Source organism: Limulus polyphemus, unplaced genomic scaffold (genome assembly GCF_000517525.1).
Source record: "Limulus polyphemus unplaced genomic scaffold, Limulus_polyphemus-2.1.2 Scaffold81, whole genome shotgun sequence".
NCBI classification, from domain to species: Eukaryota; Metazoa; Arthropoda; class Merostomata; order Xiphosura; family Limulidae; genus Limulus; species Limulus polyphemus.
Window position 1 is genome coordinate 438,430 of NW_013665691.1, and position 22,464 is coordinate 460,893.

At 33.7% G+C, this 22,464-nt stretch overlaps 1 protein-coding gene across 3 annotated transcripts in view; it reads left to right on the plus strand.

Annotated features, from left to right (window-relative positions):
* LOC106467559 (CUGBP Elav-like family member 4) overlaps positions 1 to 22,464 on the plus strand; it is a 477,292-nt gene that overhangs the window by 11,304 nt on the left and 443,524 nt on the right. For all 3 annotated transcript variants that reach the window (XR_002612565.1, XM_022396447.1, XM_022396438.1), the window contains exon 2: positions 4,235 to 4,317. Coding sequence is in view for 2 of the 3 variants with exons in the window: in XM_022396447.1 (XP_022252155.1) it covers positions 4,235 to 4,317 (83 nt within the window). In the remaining variant the exon portion in view is untranslated. The remainder of the gene's footprint in view (positions 1 to 4,234; positions 4,318 to 22,464) is intronic.

The window sequence follows — 22,464 nt, forward strand, 5'->3', positions numbered from 1 at the left end:
TCTACTTATTTTAAAATTATATATATTCAAAACAAGTCAAACGTAAGTATAAACGTTCGTTACACTATTGGTTATCACAGTTGTATTTGTTTCGTCTAAGTCCACGTAGGCGGGTTCAATTATTTTATAACACACTTTGACAAGACAAATTATTCTTGTCTATTTCTGTTAGTACAGTATAAGCTGTAAAACGCCCTTTAGAAATCGCCCGTTACAGCTAAACTGACACACAATTTAACTTCACTTGTACTTTCACTAACTTAACTTGCTATTTGCACGTATTTATAACAAGTGACAGAAAAATCTAGACCTCTAATAACAACAATATTACGCATAACGAGAAAAACTTAGAGGCTTCGAGTAAGATGACGTCAACAATATTACAAAAGCTAGTACAACAATTAAACTACATTTGCAACGTACAGTTCGTACAGAGTATGTAACGAAACTTATCATAATTATCACTTTAAAGTAATTAATTTTTACTATTGCTATGAAAACTAAATACTCATTAAATATTAAATCACTAAATAATAACTCTTAAACAAAACAATCTTGTATATCCAATAGGAGTTAACATTTGATTCTGGGGTAAATGTTCCTTAAGCCACTTAGATATTTCGGTCTTTAGTAGGCTGGTATGAGAAGTTGGCATTAACTGAATTTCAGGTAATTTGCCAGTGGATTAAGTTTTACACTTAACCCTACTCTTAATAACAGGTTTGGTTCTGATACTTAACATTTAGTTTGGTCGTAAATATTTCTTAAGCCACTTACGTATGTAGAATACAGGTAAGTCGATACAAGTAATCGAAACGTACTGAATTTCAATTTATTTGAAAGATGATTAAAAGTTCGAGTTACATTGAGTTTATAGAAAGGCAATCAAAATCAAAATTTCATTTTAGGATAAATATTTCATGTGTCAATTAGGTATTAAAACTACCTCGATTTATTATAATCTTACGGTCTAAAAACAGAAATTGGCATTTGAACTTTAAGGGTAATGAAATGTAAATTAATAAGTTATTTATGTATCGAAATTCTGCATTGGTATTGCTTTGTTTTGAATAATTTATTTTTCAAAGAATTGAAAATGTACAACAGTGTTAAATAATAATTTCCTACTCGGGAGATGAACTAGATATTCAACTGTTACACGTATAAACTACGTTGAAAATTAAACATATGTAAAGATTGTGTATTCATATCGTGATAAATGCAGTTTTAGATACAATTTTATGGTGAAGAGTAACCGAGTAAACTATATACATTACTTGTATTCGATATGAAACGGCAATCTGCCATCAGCGTATTATGATGAATTGTGTATAAATGTGTTATGAAGTTTTTCGTGATGTGTATATTTAGATGAAAAGAAATCATTCACGTAGCCTTACTCTACAGTATAAACAAACTGATATGTCACAAATTCAATACTGTTACCTGTTTCCTCAGTACTGCTTACAGGATGGTGTATTTGCTACTACAATGTTATTTTTTTGAATATTTCTAGGGGAAGAAATTAGTACTAAAAAGGTTGATCTATCTTTGTGGCTTAGACCAAAAAGTGTTCAAATGCTTGGTTGCAAAATAAACATTTGAATAAAGTCAAAACATATCTGTTAAAAGTAGAAATAACTTTCACAAAATTTCCAATATGCTACATATTTTTACAGACCTTCATAATACATTGAATCGGTTATGTATGATGTCTTTAGGACGTAGCACCAGTAATTTCGGTGCAGAATGGAACATTATAGCTAGGTCAATCTTATATACGTGATCAGGAATTTTATGTTAGTGCAGTTCACGTTTTCTTCGTGTTCTGATTGTTTCCCTCTCTTACTTTTATTGAACTCTTCTTGTATATCCTTTTACATGCGTTGTTAACCACATAGTGAGTGCTTTATTAGATTGCACCACGAGTATTGAACTTTCAGCATTACATGTTTACAGACCACATCACTAGTCCTAGTGGTTTTTTAAACACATAGTGGATATATGTACAGAATCTATGTAAAATAGAAGGTATACTTACCGTTAAAATTATTTTATGAAAATATGCTAGACATTGTTACAACTGTCCTATATATGTATATAAATACGAAAACATATAAACATTTCACTGCAGTTGTAGGCGCTTACAAGTTAAAGTTATAGTTGTTCTGTTATTAAAACTAACATTAACACCAGAGCTATAGACAATTTCACAAAGTTTGTGCAATATATCTAAGCCTAACAATTTACTTACAAGCTTTTACATTTATGTCTCCAGTTCCTACAGAAGCCGGTCTGTCCTACCTAAACGTGATCTCAAAAGATAGTATAAGCTAGTTGCTTTTTTTTTCTGTTGTTGTTGTTGCTGAATTAAAAAATAACTAGTAATGGGTCGTTTCCATACGTTCAAGAAAAGTATTAATACCTTTAAAGAAGATAAGTGTAGGATCGAAATATTTTTACACGTGCGAGGTGTTTGTGTTGTATAATACACATTTCACAATTGATCAACTTTTAGCTTCGAAAAGGACAAACCATATATGAGTTATACATGTGTTTTAAGAACATTTACATTTTCGCACCATAGCTGTGGTAGATGTAAAGAGCAGCGAGAAATACTGTTGATTGTGTCAATAGAGTAGCACTGTTGGTTGTGTCAGCATAGTAGCACTGTTAGTTGTATCAACAAGTAACACTGTTAGTTGTGTCTGCAAAGTAACACTGTCGGTTATGCCAACAGGGTAACAGTGTTGGTTATGTTAGCATAGTAACAATTTTGGATTATATCTTCAAAGTAATACTGTTGGTTGTGTCAATAGAGTAGCACTTTTGTTTGTGTCAGCAGGGTAACACTTTTGGTTGTGTCTTCACGGTAACTGTATTGGTGGTGTCAACAAAGTAACACTTTTGGATGTGTTAGCAGAGTAACATTGTCGGATGCTTTTGCAAGATAACACTCTTGGTTCTATCAACAAGGTAATATTCTTGGTTGTGTCAGCAGGGTAACATTGCTGGTTGTGTCTACAGGGTAATGCCATTGGTTGTGTCTGCAAGTAACACTGTTGGTTATATTAGCCTGGTAACACTGTAGGGTAAGTTTGCAAGATAACGCTATTGGTTGTGTCAGCAGAGTAGCACTGTTGGTTATGTCAGAAGGATAACATTGCTGGTTGTGTCAGCACGGTAACATTGTTGGTTGTATCTACAGGGTAGTACTGTTGATAATGTCTGCAGTAAATTAACACTGTTGGTTGTGTGAATAAATCAACTCTGTTAGTTATATTAGCCTGGTATTACTGTTGGTTATGTTTGCAAGTAACACTGTTGATTTTATCTGTAGGGTTTTATTGTTGATTGTGTTTGAAGAGTAACGCTGTTGGATGTACCGGCATCATCCTACATATAATAGCATTTGTGAAAAAAAACAGAATGGTTTTTATTTATTTAAACGGTAACAAAGTGATGTTCCTATGCAAATCCACTGAGGTTTAAAGTGGCAGATGATAAAAAAGCAACACACCGAAAAATCGAGGTTAACACTGAGCACCAACGATCGTGTAAATTATTCAAAACATTGTCTGTATTACTGAAGAGAGAATGAAGTTTAAATACTGATGTTCATTAAACACTCCATCTGTAATTTAAGTCCCGTTTAAGATATAATAGGAAGAGACAATGAATTTCAAGCAGTATATCAAACTTACAAACTATTATCTCATGTGATAAGCTTGTATCGAAAATGAATGTTCTTTCTTGCTTTTACAAGGACGCGGAAAAAAAACCTTTCAGTAAAACATACGTTTTTTATTCTTTCTTTGCGTTTTTATACCCACAAACTAATATATATAATTTTTAACAGTGAGATAACAATGGGGATCGTGTGTAATAAGTTTTGACAGCGTATAGTAAGTAATGCTCTTTTTTAAGAGTAAGTTAATCTTTAAAACAATTTTTAATTGTATATATATATGTTAAAGATTTCTTTTCAATTTTACCTCTGGTAGAAAAAAAAAAGACAATCTATGACGTAGAGACTTAATGCATTATTTGATTGGTCGTACCGTCTGCTGTGGACTGCAGTTTCGCCTATTCAAAGCTCATCAGCACATCTTGGGTCAGAAAACCAAAGAAATACTATTAGGCCTTTTGTATGGTGAAGTGTATATAATATCTATCGTGAAGTAAAACGGACATTTAAATTCTAGCACGTTGAATTGCTCTTTGTTTTTTGTAGGTTGCGCCTTTCTGACTTACTGTGCTCGGGAAAGTGCTGTCAAGGCTCAGAACGCCCTCCACGAACAGAGAACCTTACCAGGGGTGAGTGATAATATCTTCTTACTCGATTGTTATTTTGTCAGTTTCTTCTTAGATGTAAAAGTTACTCAATATTTCCATCTTGATGATGCAGGTATACCTGTGCACATGAGATTATTTCACATCAGATATATATATTCAGACTTTCAAGAGCCCCTTATAACGTACACTTGATCAACTTCGAAACCATGTACACCAGATGTTATTGGTGTAGCTCACACAACAAATAAGCTCAAGCATTGGTGATCAATATCATACAAGGTTTAAAACTATTTCTTTTAACTGGAATAACTTTTACGTTGCTGGTTTAGGTTTACGTTAGTTTTAATTCATTGGAACAAATCTCTAAAATACGTAGAATTGTCTTAATGACTGTGAATGGGTAACAATGTGCAAATGATACTAGCCAAGCTTATTGAATAAAGAAAAAAATGGCATGACTCATCGGAGGCACGCGCCAGCAGGCAGTTTTAAGGAAAAGTGGTGGAAGGGATTTAAATTCACTATATACGTCATTACACGGAAAGAGCCAACTCCCCCTTGGGAATTCTGTATGTGCTTGAACTATAAAATTTGACCAATCACTTATTTAGTAAGCTGTTTCTTCTCACTCACTCACTCACTCATCTATCTATCTATCTATCTGTGTTTATTTTATCTATTTCCCTGAAGCTACTTGTCTGGAAAAAAGCTGATCTGAAAATATCGTTATGATAATTATAGGTTGACGGAATAAAAATCAAACATGTGAACCATAGTTTTGGAGGAAAGGCTGGTTGCATGTGTAGGTTTGTTACTGTGCACCTTCTAAATTACGTCGTTTCTACAACTTAAATGAGACTGACGTTTTTGGTGGTGTTTGTTGGGAATAGCCTCGGTCACGGAAACTTCGAGTTAGCAAGATATGTTTAGAACACGAGGATAATATCCAGGTCCAACGTTTTCAAAATTCTGTTGTTACTTTTTAAAAAGTAAGCAATTTTTAGTTTCACATTTGTAACAAAAACTAAAACTTAGTTAGCACTTTTAAGGGGAAATATTTTTTGAATTTATGAAGTAGTAAATATCATTTCCTTAAAATATTTAAGGGCTTCATCAAGTGTTTTTTGCTTGGGAGCTTAAATTTACTTTATTGCTCTGTTTCAGCTGTTCCAGAAGTAACTCTGTCTCCTCTCTTTATAAATCCATGTCATACATTTCTAAGCAGTTTTCTACACCGTTTACTGTATATTAAAACTGTAATAGAACACTGTCTATAATCAAATTCATGTGTATGTCTTTGCTTTAACATACGTAACTATATCCCAATTTATATTAGCATACATCTCTTCCTAAATATAATAATTAACACATTTTTTATAGATTAATGTTCCTATTTATTTCCCTAACATATTAGACTTCGTCTTACTAAACAAACTATATTCCGCAATTTCTAACTTATCAGGAAACTTCTATTATAACTATCAAAATCTATATAACTTCTAATACAGTTATCTGTATTACTAACACACCTGATGGTCTATGATTTAATACATTCAACTATATATAATCTACCATATCTATCTATCCATATTCTAGCACATCTAACTGTTTATTTCTTAACACATCTAGTTATGTTTATATTCTTACACCTCAAACTATCTATAATCTAACACAACTGTATATATATTCGTACATCTCTAACTATCTATACGCTTACACATATAAATATACATTCTTAAAACATGAACATTCACAGACACCTAATTGTCTAAGTTCTAATATTTATTTCTCTGTATGCTTTGTATAACTGTTTTTTACTAATTAACCTGTTTGTTTAATAAATTAATTAAGTTTCATTAATTGCAAAAAAGAGTGTAATTTATACATGCCTACTTAAATATTCTATTAAGAAATCAGGAAAAAAGTTACCGGAAGTTTTCTTTCCTTTTAGTACCATTACCAGGCGTCTATTTTTTTATTATTTTCTACTATTACCGGGAGTCTTTCTTTCCCTCTACTGCCATTACTTGGAGTATTTCTTTCTTTTTAGTACCATTACTGAGACTATTTCCATTTAGTACCATTACCGGGAGTCTTTCTTTCTCTTTAATATTGAAGAAGTCGTATGTTCCATGAATGTCACTTCGATAATCATCTGTTTATTTTTTTAAGTAGCATTAACTCATTTTATTAAAAGATTTAGTTATTTATATGAACTGTGTTTTTGATATCGTAGACTTTGTTAACAATTATATCGCTACGAAAACTCTCTCAAGATATGCCTATTTTCTTTGTGAAAGTAGTGCCCCCAGAGCGAAAAATTAGCATTAGTATTTGCTTTCATTTATTGATTACACCTACTAATTAATTAATATTTGAAAACTGATTGTCTGTTTAGAATGACATGTCACAATAAGGTGTCTGTATGTTTCTGTAGTATTCAGTTGTCTGCTATTTAGTGATTATGTATCCATATGAAGACTGTTTATCAATCTGTGTATGGACATTTATCCAACAAAGCAATGACGATGTCTTCTTCGAGTGATGAATAACTTTTCCTAGCAACTCATGTTAACCTGTAGCATTCTCTAGAAACGTACGTCAAACCAAGTTGCTAGGCGAAGCTGAAAGCCAGTCCTGCTTGATTATCGACTTGTCACTACTTCTCATTACCAGCTGCACCGTGTTCGCTAAAAAACCTCCTTACATGTCTATTTTTTTCCATCTTTGCTGGGAATCAAAATCTAACAACAAAAAATTAATGAAATCGCTCACGTGTAAAATCAATTTCTCCCCTTCACTTGTCGCGTTAACCCCTCCCGTTTTCACGACGCTCCTTTATCCTTAGGCGAGATTTTTCTAAATGGAAGTTTACTTGATGTTAAGGTGGGTGCGATGCAAAAGTTTAATTTCCTTTGGCAACCCTGTTAAGCGTCTGTCTTTCTGCTGACTTCCGTTATGTTTCCTGGTTACAACAATATTTGCCCAGTTCGTGATGAGAAAATCAAATGTTCAGTTAACGACTCTTGATGTATTCTACGTCCTCATGGCCTAAAGATAGCGACATGAACTTCACATTGTGTAGGGACGGGAAACTGTTGCTAATTAATGGTAATTAAATATCCAGGGCTTTAACGTAGAGTAAGACATCCAATATTGTCTTTATCTCTCTATATATGGGCTAAGATAAGCTGTACTGAATTAAACCGTACACGCGTTGTCATCTCTATCTATTGATAATCGATATAGACACTCCCTCTCCATATATATATATATATATATACGTGCATTTTCAGAAAAGAGTATTATTTGAGCCATTGTGCTCACATTGTACTGATATTTGTCGTTGGAAGTACTGCCTAGAAGTTGCTACATTTGAAGTTCAGTAACTTTCTTTAAAGGTCCTGATTTAGAGACATCGTTTGAATCAAGGTGTCTCTTGAGTCACAAGCTGAATTATTGATGTACAAGTATTGCTATACTTACTTTTTCTCTTGCGTTGTAGTTATTGCGTTACATATTGTATAACTCAAATGACTCATACTATGGAATTTTCTGCCATAAATAAAAAAAGATGGATCTGAGCGTCATGTTATTGGAGGCTAATTAAAAGAAAAATATAAGAGATAGATTGCCAGTTTTTTTGGTTTTTCTTTTAAGGAATCGCAGAAACGGGATAGAATAACGTGGTCTTTGTTTCTAGGGCGTCACGAGGGGTACGCTGTCGTGCTTTGTGTTTTTAAAGCACCACTAGTAGTGCTTTTTTAGGCATAGTGAAACGGGATAGAATGGCGTGTTTTTCTGTTTTTATGGCGTCACAAAGGGTATACTGTCGTGCTTTTTGTTTTTTAGAGCACCACTAAAGCAGTAGTACTTTTTAGACATAGTGAAACGGGATAGAATGTCGTGTTTTTTGTTTTTTAGGGCGTCACAAGGCGTATGCTGTCGTGCTTTTTATTTTTTAGAGCACCACTAAAGCAGTAGTACTTTTTAGACATAGTTAAACGGGATAGAATGTCGTATTTTTTGTTTTTAGGGCGTCACAAGGCGTATACTGTCGTGCTTTTTGTTTTTTAGAGCACCACTAAAACAGTAGTGCTTTTTCAGGCATAGTGAAATGGGAAAGAATGTCGTGTTTTTTTAGGCCATCACTCACTGGAATAAGCTGTAATTTGCGTTTAAAGATCTATATCTTACTAAAATTAGAAATCCACTAAATTACTCATTAAAGTGAAAACGGTAACATATTGTGGTGCTTTGTATTATTCGGGTCTCGTAGATTGTGTGATTTTATTTTAATCTCATAAAGCATAAAAATGCCATAGGTTCTCATGTTTTGTATTATTCAGATCTTACTGAAGTGTGCCCTCTAGTAACACAGTGGTAAGTCTGCGAACTTATAACGCTAGAAACCGGGTTTCGATATCCGCGATGGGCACAGCTCAAATAGCCCATTATGTAGCTTTATGCTTAACAACAAACAAACAAATTCACTAAAGTGAAAAAAAATTATATAGAATGTACTGCTTTATGTTATTCAGATTTAATCAAAGTAATATACTTTATGCTATATTACATAGGTCTAACTAAAGTAAAAAATGACATTGCTTAAAGTACTTTGGGTTGTTTGGGTCCAAATGTAAATTCTCAGTAAAATAAAACATAGGCTAGATTCCATTGCTTTGGCTTATTAGGGGGTCTCACTACATGGTTCACTGTTGGGACAACGGTAAGTCTATAGACTTGTAACGCTAAAATCCGGGGTTCGATTCTCTTCGGTGGACACGGCAGATAACGCAAATGTAGCTTTATTTCAAATCAACCAACCAAACAGCCAAGTCATTAAATGGGTAATTAGGTATATTATATTGCTGCCTTGTGTTGTCAGTGGCTGACAAAAGTGAGAAGTTGTCTAACAGTGTATTATCATAATGTCATTAGTGTTAGAAAATGTTTATGTGTCATCGTGTTGCTTTTTGTTATTTAGATCTCATTAAATACGGGATATATTACTGTGCCTTACTTTATTGGAATCTCAGTAATATAGTAACGTTTTCATAATGTTGGCTATTGTATATACGAACTTCAAAGTGTTGAACTAAATAACAGTTGCCACTATAATCAATTTTTTTTTGCGAAGTCTCATTTAAAATGCCACTTTTAACATTATTAAAGTGAAGTGACGCATGACTCTTTGTTATACTCTGTGTTACCAGGGTCATACTAAAGATGTAAACAACACCGTGTCTTCTATTGACGCAAATAAAAGTGCTCCCATTATTGAACCTAACGAGTTATTTAATTAACATTACGTTGACCCTGACTTATATTGCAGAATGTGAAGGAAACTATCGAAGCTGCTTTAATAATTTGCATTTCTTAGAGCATCTAAATGAGTAATTAAAATGTGTGTCAAAAAATGAGTATTTGGTTTCCTGACAAGACAACCCCCACTGGCACAGCGACAAATCTGTATGCTTATAACGCTAAAAACCGGGCTTCTATATCGTAGTAGGCAGAATGTATATAAGCCATTGTGTGCTTTGCGCTTAACAACAAGCATATTAACTAATCCAAGAGGGCAATGAATATATTTTAACAACAACACCTATTTTTATTTTAGTGAACAAGTTTTATTTAAACAGTACGTTTCTTTGAAATTTAGTTGAGTCTGTTAGTTTTAAAGTGACAGTTTTATCGTTAGTGTAATATATTTTCCATTCAGCAAATTTTCGTTTTAAGATAAGTTTATATAGTAGCGTTCAGATCAGTACTATGTCTGTCGTTTCCCACCCAGCCTGATGAGCCCTAGTACTGGACGAAAATCCTTGTCGGTTCTAGATATAGCAGATGTAGTATGGCTAATATATTATAACGTTCTCCTTTGCTTTCACTCATGGGTTCTTAGTATTACTAATGTAGTATTCTACCTTTGACGCTGTGGTTGGATGACCCGATCCGGAGACAAGAGGACTAGCTTGCTGATTGGCCAATCCACATGAATAATAGTAAAGTTAATTCAAATAGAATAATAATAATAGAGAAAATGACTTACAATATTTATATTATCGCAACAAGTTAATATTAAATATCTTAAAAGAAAAAATAACAACAACGGTAAATGAAAATAAATTCTGGAACCGTTTTTTGAACCCGGGATTCCTAGATAATAAGACCAGTGTTCTACAAGTGAGTTATCCAAAACGTACAAGTTGACTTTTCGATATTTACTTATAAAGCCTTTCATTATGAGTGTGACCATCATAATATCTTATGATGATTTATTTCTTCGTTTTGTCGAATTTTGAGCAAACCAAAGATAGAGCTAACTTTTCTGGTCGTCGATAATTTAGAAGTGATAGACTAGAAGGAAGGCAGCTGGTCAACATCACCTACCGCTAAGTTTGTGCTACTATTTACCAACGAAAAGCGTGATTGAAGTTCACATTATAACACCCCCGGCTGAAAGGGAGAGTATGATCAGTTAGGCGATTCGAACCCGCAGATTGCGAGTAAAGCGTCCTAACTACCAGACCATACTAGGCCGTGTTGATATTATTATGGTCAGGCAACTATTATAGACATTTAGCTAGACTTAGATGTATATGTAACTCATTTCCCTGATGATACCATGAAATTGTAATGTTATATTATCGTAAGAGTTAATATTAGATATTTTTAAGTGAAAACAATAAGAATAAGTGAAAAGAGACTCTGGGACCTGGGCTTGAACTCGGGATCTCTAGCTAACAAAACCAATGATCTACCACAGAGCTACCCCAAAACACTAGCAGCGGTAGACCACTCAGAAAATTGATACACATATAATCAGTGTTAAAGTAAAATAAAAAATGATATTGTGTTATTAATTTTTAGCCGAAAAATCTAACTTGTGAATGACTTAAATAAAATTGATAATTATCATTTTCAATATCACCAACTACACCAAATGACATTTTGCTTATAACCAAGCTCATATGAATCCCTGTGATTTCTGTATTCCACTGAGAGATTTTCCAAGTCTACAATATAAAGCAGTTTTTTTATTATGCTTATTCATTTGTGCCGTGTCGAAAATCTCAAAACTTCTCGATCTCTGATCACCATGAAACTTTCAGGAGTTCCTGGATATGCCCGAGAGGGATTTTAAAATCCCTCACTTCATTATTCCTTATCTTTACGAGTTATACAGCCAATTAAATTTTACTTCTTGCTTCTGTTTTAATGGTTATCGTGCTAGACTGTAAGTTCGAGAGTTTATGGTTCGCGTCCAAATGTTAAAAAAACAGTTTTCTCACTCTGTTCGTCATTTTATTTTTATGAACTCCATAGTTGTTTTAATTTCTCCTTTGCTACGTCTTAGTGACTATTCTTTTAAAATCGTTATTTATTTTTTCGAGAAACTGAAAATATTTCGAAATAAAAGAAAATATTGAAATAAAAAGTCTGATGTAAAATTTGGGTAAATTCTATTCATTCAAAAGTGAAACTAATTTTCGCACAGCTTTCAAAATGAACGAAACAAATGTTGATCGTGGCGTAGATACTTTGCTGTTGTTTATATAAGAAATCCAACCTCTTAAGTAAATGCCAAATCAAAGCAAAAAAAAAATGCCTTCCTCATAATATATTTTAAAGACAAATTTCTGTAAGAAGTTTGAAGTCAAATTAAGCACAAAGCTACTCAATGGGCTATCTGTGCTCTGCCCACCACGGGTATCGAAACACGGTTTCTAGCTGTGTAAGTTCACAGACATACCACTGTGCAGTTAGATTTTGGTACATTCAGTCGATTTGATGTAAGTTATTTCCAGCAAAAGACATACCTATTTACTTAGGCTTTTATTTGTATTTTTAAGGAAATATTTAAAACATAGAAATAATGTTAAATTTTCTTAAAATAGTAATAAACATATTTTTTCCACAATAAAAATTAATACAGGATAACGATTAACTTTTTGGGAAACAGTAAGTTCTTTAGTATAATAAAAGGCTATTTTTTACATTTCAAAGTATATGGTAATAAACAAGCTGTCATCGTTTTGTTTTCAAAAACTTACAAGTCATTATCGTGAGAGGAGTCTCCGACAATGGAACATTTCCTCTGAAAACCAATCTTTATAACAGTTTTTTTGTGCAATTTATTCCGCAAAAGAAATAAAACACCCTTCATAAAATGTTATTAAAAACACAGCTTTATTTGAACAAAGTTTTCATTCAAAAGATGAATAGAAATGAGGATATTTTATTAAGTGTCTTGAATAACTTATAAGGTTTCTGCACGATGTTAAATTGCATGTTAGTTAAGCGTGCGTAGATGATGATAACTTTTAAGCTGCCATTATTTTGTTAGAAGGACAAAGAAATTGCTTGTATATGCAAAGCAACAATGAAATCAAAGATACCTGTGGAAAGTGTTTGCCCTTGTATTTCTCAGAATGGAAATAAATATGAGTATATGTGTGTATTGTTGTCATTTTTTTATGATACCAGAATGTCATTCCATTTGAAACGAACGTGATAGGAACCAAGATTATGCGTAGCTGATAATATGATGGAAAAAAATAAAACCTAATCCATTTTTTTTTTTTTGGTACGAATAACAATGTCTTATTTGGCTGTATAAATGTTTATAAGCTGGTTTGGCGCAGATAGCCTTGATACTTTGGGCCATGAAGCCCCCCCCCTCAAAAAAAAGTTGGTGTTTGTAATATACTTGAGAGTTTGTAGAAAAAAGACGTTTTACAGGGGTAACTTTTATATTGGACTTGTTTAGATTGCATTACGTAACCGCATATTGACAACTACCTTGTGGATATGAGACAATCCCTAACGTAAGCTGCTAGGTATGTTATTGCGTTCTTCGGACAACCTTTCTGAAGCCGATCAAATCTGCTGGGTTGAAAAAGACAGGATTTTATTATTGTATTAGACACAGGCTTGAGGCATATGTGGGCCTTATCTGACCACCAGCAAGCAGGCAAGCGTTAAAGACGTACGTCGTTATTAGCTTTCGCTGAATGACCGCTGCTCTGATTCACTAGCGAATTGTGAACGTGAGCTGAAATCTACTTGAGCTTGTACTGACTCATCCAGAGAGGTTCGAGTTGCTGACCTTTTCATCCAGAAACGTTATCGCACATTTTAGTTTTTTTTTTTTTTAGTTCACCGTTTCTCTCCGGTGCATCATTATTGGAATCGAAACGAGATCCCACTCGTCAAATAGATTTGCTCTGATTGTTTTATGGCATAGCATATTATAACCTGCGTTTCTTTTTTTTTTTAAGGGGGGGGTAAATGCGAATTAACAACACATATAAGTTTAGCAGATGGTAACGAATGCCCTTTGGTTATAAACGTACAAGAAGTCATAAAACAATCAGGAAGAAGTAATAACAAAAGAATGAGATAGAAGAAGGCAATAGAATCTGGTAAAATATCCAATTACGAGAGAAAAAAGATATTATTTTTAGAGAGAGGGAAGAATTTCTTTAGTTGCCACAGTAATATATTTTTTTCTATTACTGGTGGCAGATCAAAAGTGTTGGTAAATAATATTTGATTGTTTCAACATTATGGAACTTTCTGCTGTATTTTCTTTAATAACAAAACAAATATAAATTCTGTAGCTTCATCGTGTCTGATTGATCTTTCTAGTCGTACATAAATAACAAATTATAGACAATGTCAAAATAATTGTGCGTAATAATTTTGTTTATTTGTTGTTAAGCACAGAGCTTCGCAAAGGGTTATCTGTGCTCTGCACACTCAGGGTATCGAAACCTAATTTGTAATGTTATAAGCCCTCAGACTTAACGCTGTTCTAATGGGGGATTGATCAAGTTGAGTAGAGATTTGCTGTAAACTTATAGTGCAGTAATATTACTTCAAGAAATATTTCGTTCCGTTTTTTTCTGATAAGATAATGCAAGAATTGTTTGTAAAATTTAATAAGTTTTAGAACTTTAGCATTCCTTCATAAAAACGTTTATGAAGCTTTTATAGCTTTTCTTATAATAGGTTGTTATCAGAATTCTTACATAAATTGCACTGCAAACACTCTAGTCGTGCGACTTCGATGACAAACATTCTACAAATACGGCGAAAAGGTTTGATTTCGAATTTCGCGCAAAGCTGCACTTAGGCTATTTGTGCTAGCTGCATCTAATTTAGTAGTGATAGACTAGGTGGGTGGCAGCTAGTCAAAATCACCTACCGCTACTCTTTTACCAATGGATAGAGGGATTGACAGTCACATTATAATACTTCCACAGCTACGGGGATTCGAACCGACGACCTTCAGATTGCAGATCGAGCGCCCTAACCACCAGGCCATGCCTCGCCCTGCGAAAATGTATTGAAAGGGAAATTCTAGTAAAAGTCATGTAATATTCAGTTAGTCAGTAAATGTTCAGTTAAACTATGAAAAGGAATTTTGCTTGTTAGAAATTCGGCGTTTGAGTCAACAGAGGGAAACGTTGGTTGTATCAACACTACATCAAATAGGTTGTCAGCTAACAACACAGTAACAAACAAATGGGGTAGCTGTGGTTTTTCATAAACTATTGTGTGTTGAGTTTCATAGAATCAATTTTAGTATGTAACAATAAAATGTGTTTGAAATAATTATCGTTTTAGATAAGTTAAATTGGTAGATTAATGTAAATGTCGAGATTTAAAGCAAAAATAAAACATCTAATTTCGGTGTCTATTCCGCGTGAACCTGAGATGTTTGTTTGTTTGTTGAAATTCAAAGTTAACTGCACTCGTACCATTCACCGCCAACTGTTGGGCTACTTTTGTCAGATCGAATAGTGGGGTTTGGCCGTCATTCTCATAACGCACTCACGGGCCTAAAGCGAATAGTGAGATTTATTTTATTTGATGGTAAAGGGATGCGAATCAGAGAGTCAGATTTACAGTCCGGTACGCTAACCACTGGGCCGCGATCGGACCCACGTCAGAAATAATGGTTATAGAATTAAAAATATTTACTTCTTTATATTGGATTATTCACATAAAAATAACTGATAAACTAAAAGTGGCCCCGGGATCGAGACCTGGACCCGGGACCCCCTACCTAACAAGGCCGGTGCTCTACCACTGTGTCATCCAGGATTACAAATCATCTTCTTGGTAGAGCACTGGTCTTATTGGCCAGAAATCCCGGGTTCAAGTCCTGGTACCGGAGCCACTTTTCGGTTATCGGTTTTTCACGTAGAATATTTGATATTAGTCATTACAACATAAAAATATTACTGTTTCACTTTATAAAGTAAACAAGACTTGCGAATGGAGAATAATTCTGTAAGATGGTGAATCCGTATCGCTGTGTTGGTCTTCTTGAGGAATAACAATTTATATAAAATCGCTAGTTCGTTCATTTTATTTATCTATATCCAACATTTTTTTGGTCTTGTCTAAAATGTGATATAGATAGATAGATTTAGACTTAAATGACATTAAAATTAGGTATCATTGATATTTACATGAAAAAAAGCAACTGGAGTTTTGATTACTTTTAAAGAGTTTGCTACAATTTATATCCAAACTTTTAGAGAACGAAAAGGTTTTACAACTTTAAAGTGAGCAATAGTGCCGTCAGCCAGCACGCGCATCGCTTGGGTACCCGAGGTGCATAGCCATTACAAAAGAGACACTAATTACATGCCCACATACTGAACGGGAGCCTTTGGAAGTAGTTATGAATCATTTAAATGAATTTGTTCTGATAGAAACTGGTGAGTGTAGTTTGGACGGACTACTCTACGTTGATTACAACTAGCGAGCATCATGGGAAAGCGTCTAAAGCAGCACTGAATTAGGCTTTTCAGAACCGAACACCACAATTTATATTATTTTCTAGTGGAAGGCGTCTATAAATTAGTAATGGTGGTACTGAAATCTTCATAGACACCATGATTAAATCTAATATAAATTAGTAATGGTGGTACTGAAATCTTCATAGACACCACGATTAAATCTAATATAAATTAGTAATGGTGGTACTGAAATCTTCATAGACACCACGGTTAAATCTTATATAGACTATCTCTATTTTTTTATTATTATACAAGACCGCTCAAGTTTAACAAAAACATTTTAAAAAAGAAAATTACAAATACATTGAAATATAAGTAATCATCTAACCTTCTTGTGGATGTACAGTAGCCAAGGACTTTATATGAAATGTTGTAACAAAAGACTTCCTTTTAGTAAATGTTAAAATCAAGATCGTAAATGAAAAATATATAAACTCTATGCTGTAAAAAAATGGAAACTGGATAATGAATGATATGTTGTAAAAATAAAAACAACAACAACAATATGTATCTGTATAATAAGTCATGTGTTATACAAAGCAATAATAACATAAAACAAAGCTATATATCTTCAGAAAAGAAATATGATCATCTAATAAAAAGTATTCTGTAATGAACATGAAGTTGTCTGTGAGAAGCATAAGATATGTCATGTCGTGCAACATGTATGGATGTTAAGAAAACATACTTAACATTTTTAATAACGAACTTTGTTTTCAAACGTAATGTGGTGTTAAACGAAGAGAAACCCATGAAAAGTTCTTTAGTGAACACAAATACATATTCTGAAAAACATAGTTATGTAACAAAAATGTCATGGAGAAAGCATAGAGGTATGCAAAACAAGTTGTACTTAATCAGTAAAACGTACATAGTAAAATTAATTTTGATGAAAAGAGAACATAAGCTGTATATAATCTGTTGCTTAACCTGTGAAAACGATATTCAATATTTCGCCGATAGAGGGAGACACACAGGAAATAAATGTACTTAATTTGTAAAATAATTGTATTGTAAAAATCTTGCCAATATATGAAGATAAGACAAAATATAAGTTCGCCTACAGTATAACAATTTCATCATATTACTGATACCGGAAGGCGGAGACACGCAAAAAACAATATTTGCTTATTCTGTAAGCTTACTTGTTTGTAATAAAGAAAAGACACATTGGATTATCTGCTGTGTCTACCGCAGGGAATCGAACCCTAGATCTTAGCGTTGTAAATCCCTAAACTTTCCGCTGTCCCACCGGAGGACTATTTTGAAAGAATACCGTCTCTTTTCACCTGAAATTATTGTAAGAACGAAATGAGACGTTTTTACAAAATGTGTCTGTAACGTTTTTACAAGATTATAGACAATACGAAGAGAAAATTGTGCGGATTTTGTTTACATCATTACTAGATTTATGAACAGAAATAAATTCTAGCTTAGAAATTTGACTACAGATTGTGTTTACGATAGAAACCCGCCAAGTTCCAGCAAGTTTTATGGGCCCAGTTTTCAAGCACAAAGAATTGATTTTTCCAGCAAGATACGGTTATAAAAGCCAGAAATGTTGTGTATCAGTGGACTGTGAAACTAAAATAGTTCATATATTACTCAGTTGTAAAGACTGTGTTGGAAGAAGGGACGGCTACATAGGACGCCTATCTCTCTCATCTTGTTAACAATATAATAAAACAATATATTGAAAGATTGTTAACAAGGCATCGGAACTATGAGATGAAGCCAGACAAAATAATGTGTTGCCTACCCAAGTTTTGAATTACTCGGCACAAGGGTAAAAGATTCCGACTTGGTAATTGATAGAAGAAGAATATTGTACACACCAGTGTATTCGTTTTAAGAAGTTCTTGATTACTTGTTGCTAGGATACACTCGACGTAGGTTGATCATAATAAAGAAACTTTGGTGCTCCCAAGTATGTTTTTGTTATAGCATGATTTGTGGTAATGATGTACCTAGAGCTTGTTTTATCGTTGTCTTAACTTCCCTATTCTTCCTTATCTCAGTCTATTCGTCTACACGGTAAATTTATATATGTGACGTATTTTCTGAAGTTAAATTAATTCACAGCAAGTGTATCGAAACTTTGTGTTGTATAATTAACTTTGCGTACTCAACCCGTTTACCAATAGGTAGTTGGAGAGTAGATTTACGATGAAGGCATTTGCCCGTGTCGTGGATAAGTAACAGTTGCTCGTATCGTGGATAAGTAACAATTGCCCGTGTCGTGGATAAGTAACAGTTGCTCGTATCGTGGATAAGTAACAATTGCCCGTGTCGTGGATAAGTAACAGTTGCTCGTGTCGTGGATAAGTAACAGTTGCTCGTGTCGTGGATAAGTAACAGTTGCCCGTGTCGTGGATAAGTAACAGTTGCTCGTGTCGTGGGTAAGTAACAGTTGCTCGTGTCGTGGATAAGTAACAGTTGCTCGTGTCGTGGGTAAGTAACAGTTGCTCGTGTCGTGGATAAGTAACAGTTGCTCGTGTCGTGGATAAGTAACAGTTGCTCGTGTCGTGGATAAGTAACAATTGCCCGTGTCGTGGATAAGTAACAGTTGCTCGTGTCGTGGATAAGTAACAGTTGCCCGTGTCGTGGATAAGTACCAGTTGCTTGTAGATTTTATAGTGTAATAATTTTTAATAAGGAAAAGGACTAGACTGACCTGTGATTGGGTACTAAATAAAACCTGGTCTTTTCATAATTATTTTTTGCCCCCCAATGGCACAGCGGTATGTCTGCGGACTTACAACGCTAGAATCCGGGTTTCGATACCCGTGGTGGGCAGAGCACAGATAGCCCACAAAGAAACATAATTATTTTTACCTTTTCTTGTTATAGAATTCTTAAAATTAGAGCTTCAATGTAATACAAATACTTACTATCACTGAAATACACTTTGTTTAACTTCCTTAAAGTACATTACTTCTTATTCGTATATTTTCCGTTTTATAATTTTCTGAAATATTTGATTAAGACAGTTTGTTATAAACTTTATATTTATTCTCAAGAATTATCAAAATAAAAAAACGAAATGATCTAAATATTGTGATATCTCAAGTTTTTTCTAGCTGTAAAAGGGCAACGATTATGTAGTAAAACGTCCATATTTAATCAGATCTTTACGATTGTAGAATGTCATCCGCACTTAAAAATATAATGAGTATACTGTTTTTCCTTTCAGATCGGATTATGTAAGCATAAATATTGTGTTTTTGTCCAGCAGCTTTTCACCTCTTTCTAGGTGTCCCGTACAACTTATAACTTTGTTGAAGGATCTTATAGCCTTTCTCTAGGTGTCCTATACAGCTTATAACTTAATTGTAAGAAACGTTTAAACTTTAGCTAGGGATAAGGGTCTTGTAGATTCTTAAGGACCTTGTTCAACTTTTAACTAGGAATAAGTATTTTGTAGACTCTATTGGTATTTTGTTCAGCTTGTATCAAAAAGTATGGGTCTTGTAGAGTCTATAGGCGTCTTATGTAACTTGTATCTAGGAGTAAAGGTTTTGTAGACTCTATAGGCGTTTTATTCAATTTGTATCTAGGGATAAGGGTTTTGTAGATTCCATCGGTATCTTATTCAACTTGTAACTAGGATTAAGAATCTTTTAGACTCTACACGTATCTTGTTCAACTTGTAACTAGGATTAAGAATCTTTTAGACTCTACACGTATTTTGTTCAACTTGTAACTAGGATTAAGAATCTTTTAGACTCTACACGTATCTTGTTCATCTTGTAACTAGGATTAAGAATCTTTTAGACTCTACACGTATCTTGTTCATCTTGTAACTAGGATTAAGAATCTTTTAGACTCTACACGTATCTTGTTCAACTTATATCTAGGGCTAATGATCTTGTAGATTCTATAGGTATCTTGTTCAGCTTGTAACTAAAAAAGCCCTTTATCCTTAGTTACAAGTTGAATAAGGTCGGTAAAAGTCTACAATACCCTTACCACTAGTTACAAGCTGAACAAGATACTTATAGAATCTACAATACCCTTACCCCTAGTTACAAGCTGAACAAGATACCTATAGAATCTACAAGATCCTTACCCCTAGTTACAAGCTGAACAAGATACCTATAGAATGAACAAAATCCTTACCCCTAGTTACAAGCTGAGCAAGATACCTATAGAATGTACAATATCCTTACTCCGACACTTAAGGCCATTGTTCAACTTGTAGTTTTATAGTATTATAGACCATTCCGTCTGTTTTAGCTTATATTTATTGGTAATAATTATCTTTAACCTTCTAGTTTTAGGATGTTATAGGCTCTTGCTAGCTTCTTGTACATTTTGTAGCCTAAAGGTAATGGTCTTGTTATATTTGTATCCTAGAGTTAGGGTCTTGTAACCTATTCTTGCCAAGTGTCTTGTACAACTTATAACGTAACAGTAATGGTCTTGTTATGTTTGTATCCTAGAGTTAGGCTACAAGTTGTAGCCTAACGGTAATGGTTTTACGCTTGGTAATCACTTGTTAGATGGTGTGAATAATTATTTTAATGCTCTTTAGTAACTAATGGGAATATTGTTCTTCAATGTTGTTCTTGAGGAGCTCGAAAAATTTATAAACCTTTCCGTTTGCAAAACTGAATCAAGAGATAACTTTGAAAACTAATTTTAATATATTCGACAACGTGTATTATTACAATCATTCTTCAAGTAAATAAATGAAACATTGTTAATAAATTATTAAATAAATCTGGCTTTGTAGATGTCTTGAAAATAACCCCTATTTAAAGGTCAAACTGAATTTAAGAAAAGAGAGTTACCCTCATTTAGTACTGTATTATATTTTACTCATTGACCGCTTTAATTGATTTATAATGTATTGATGAAGGACGAATGGAAATCTGTGTCAGTACATTTTTATGCAGTGTAAATATCTACCTAGTAAATAATGGAAGTTTAAGCATATGTGTGTATGTGTCAAAGCTTTTTGATTTAAACTATTGTTTTCTAACATTACTGTGAAATCTTTCTAAAATACATTAGGAGTACCTATAGTGAGGGTTAACTGTGAATATCCAACAGCTCTGTATAAACTACGTTGACAGGTATGATGTCGTAATAACTAGTCACAAATGAAGACATTTTGACAAGAGAAGATTCTGACTAAAAGCAGAAATGGGTCATTGCATTTTAATAATTTCTCCTAGCTTCCTTAATTTTGATTTATTTCCCAGTTTTTTGATGTTCTGGCAGAAATACAAAGTTTCTGGAAGATTGCAAGAAGTTATGCATTCCAGCCATTGTTCTTCCTATGAATCTTAGTTGTAGCGATAAACTTTATAAAATATTTATATTGACGAATCATTGGTTAACTACGTAGGCACAAAGAAACGTGGCCATCCTTCCCGTGTTACGAAGTTGGTACAGTGTAATATGTACGTCTTAAGCTAGTCGTGAACATCAACTGAATTATTAAACACAACAGAAGCGGGGTTTGCCTCCGTCAGCGCAGAATTCTTGCGCGAGTAGCTGATATACAGATAAAATCAAATCTTTCATTATTGCTGGTTCTCTTTTCTAGGCTGAATTTGAAATATTCATGTGATGACACGCGCGCAGGTTACTTGCTGCACGAGCACGCTTCCTCAGCGAATAACTGAGTAACAAGTTTTCATGCTGCTGATTTCAAAAGGTGTGTAAATTTGGTAATCCTTTAAAAAGCATTCTCACGTCAGTCGACAAAGAAACCACTCGGCCATAATATTCCGGATCTTTTGGAAAAGAAAAAAAAACCAGTAAAATCACCAAAGAGCATGACTAGAGATTAAGTAATAGAAAATACCAGGGTTTGCAGTTAGAGTTTTAGAAACGTGGGATTTGACGACTATTTCTTTGAATAACAGGCAAGACAGACGAGCCGTTGCTTAGTAACAGGTTGCTATGGCGACCTTTGGATTATAACGAATTTTCTTCAGAAAACATCTACGCATCAGTTTATCTATTTGTGTATCTATTCATCTTTGAACGTATACCCGTATGAATATGTACTTTAATGTCTGTTTGTATATAGTTATATATATGTGTGTGTGTGTGTGTAAGTGTGTATGCTTATCTATTTAAATATATGCCGTTGGTTTAGGAATTTACATGTATAATTTTAAATTTTTAATGTATTTAAAGTGAAATAACCTATTTACTTTAGTTAGTGAATTGCCTTCGGGATTTATGCAACGGAGCTGGAACAAACCTTTCAGTAAAAAAAAACAGTGTCACTTTGTATTAAATGTTCTTTGAATTTTTAAATACATTTCCAAATTTCAAAAACAACAGAATGTTTTTATGAAAATACAAACGGAAACGCACCGAATAATTT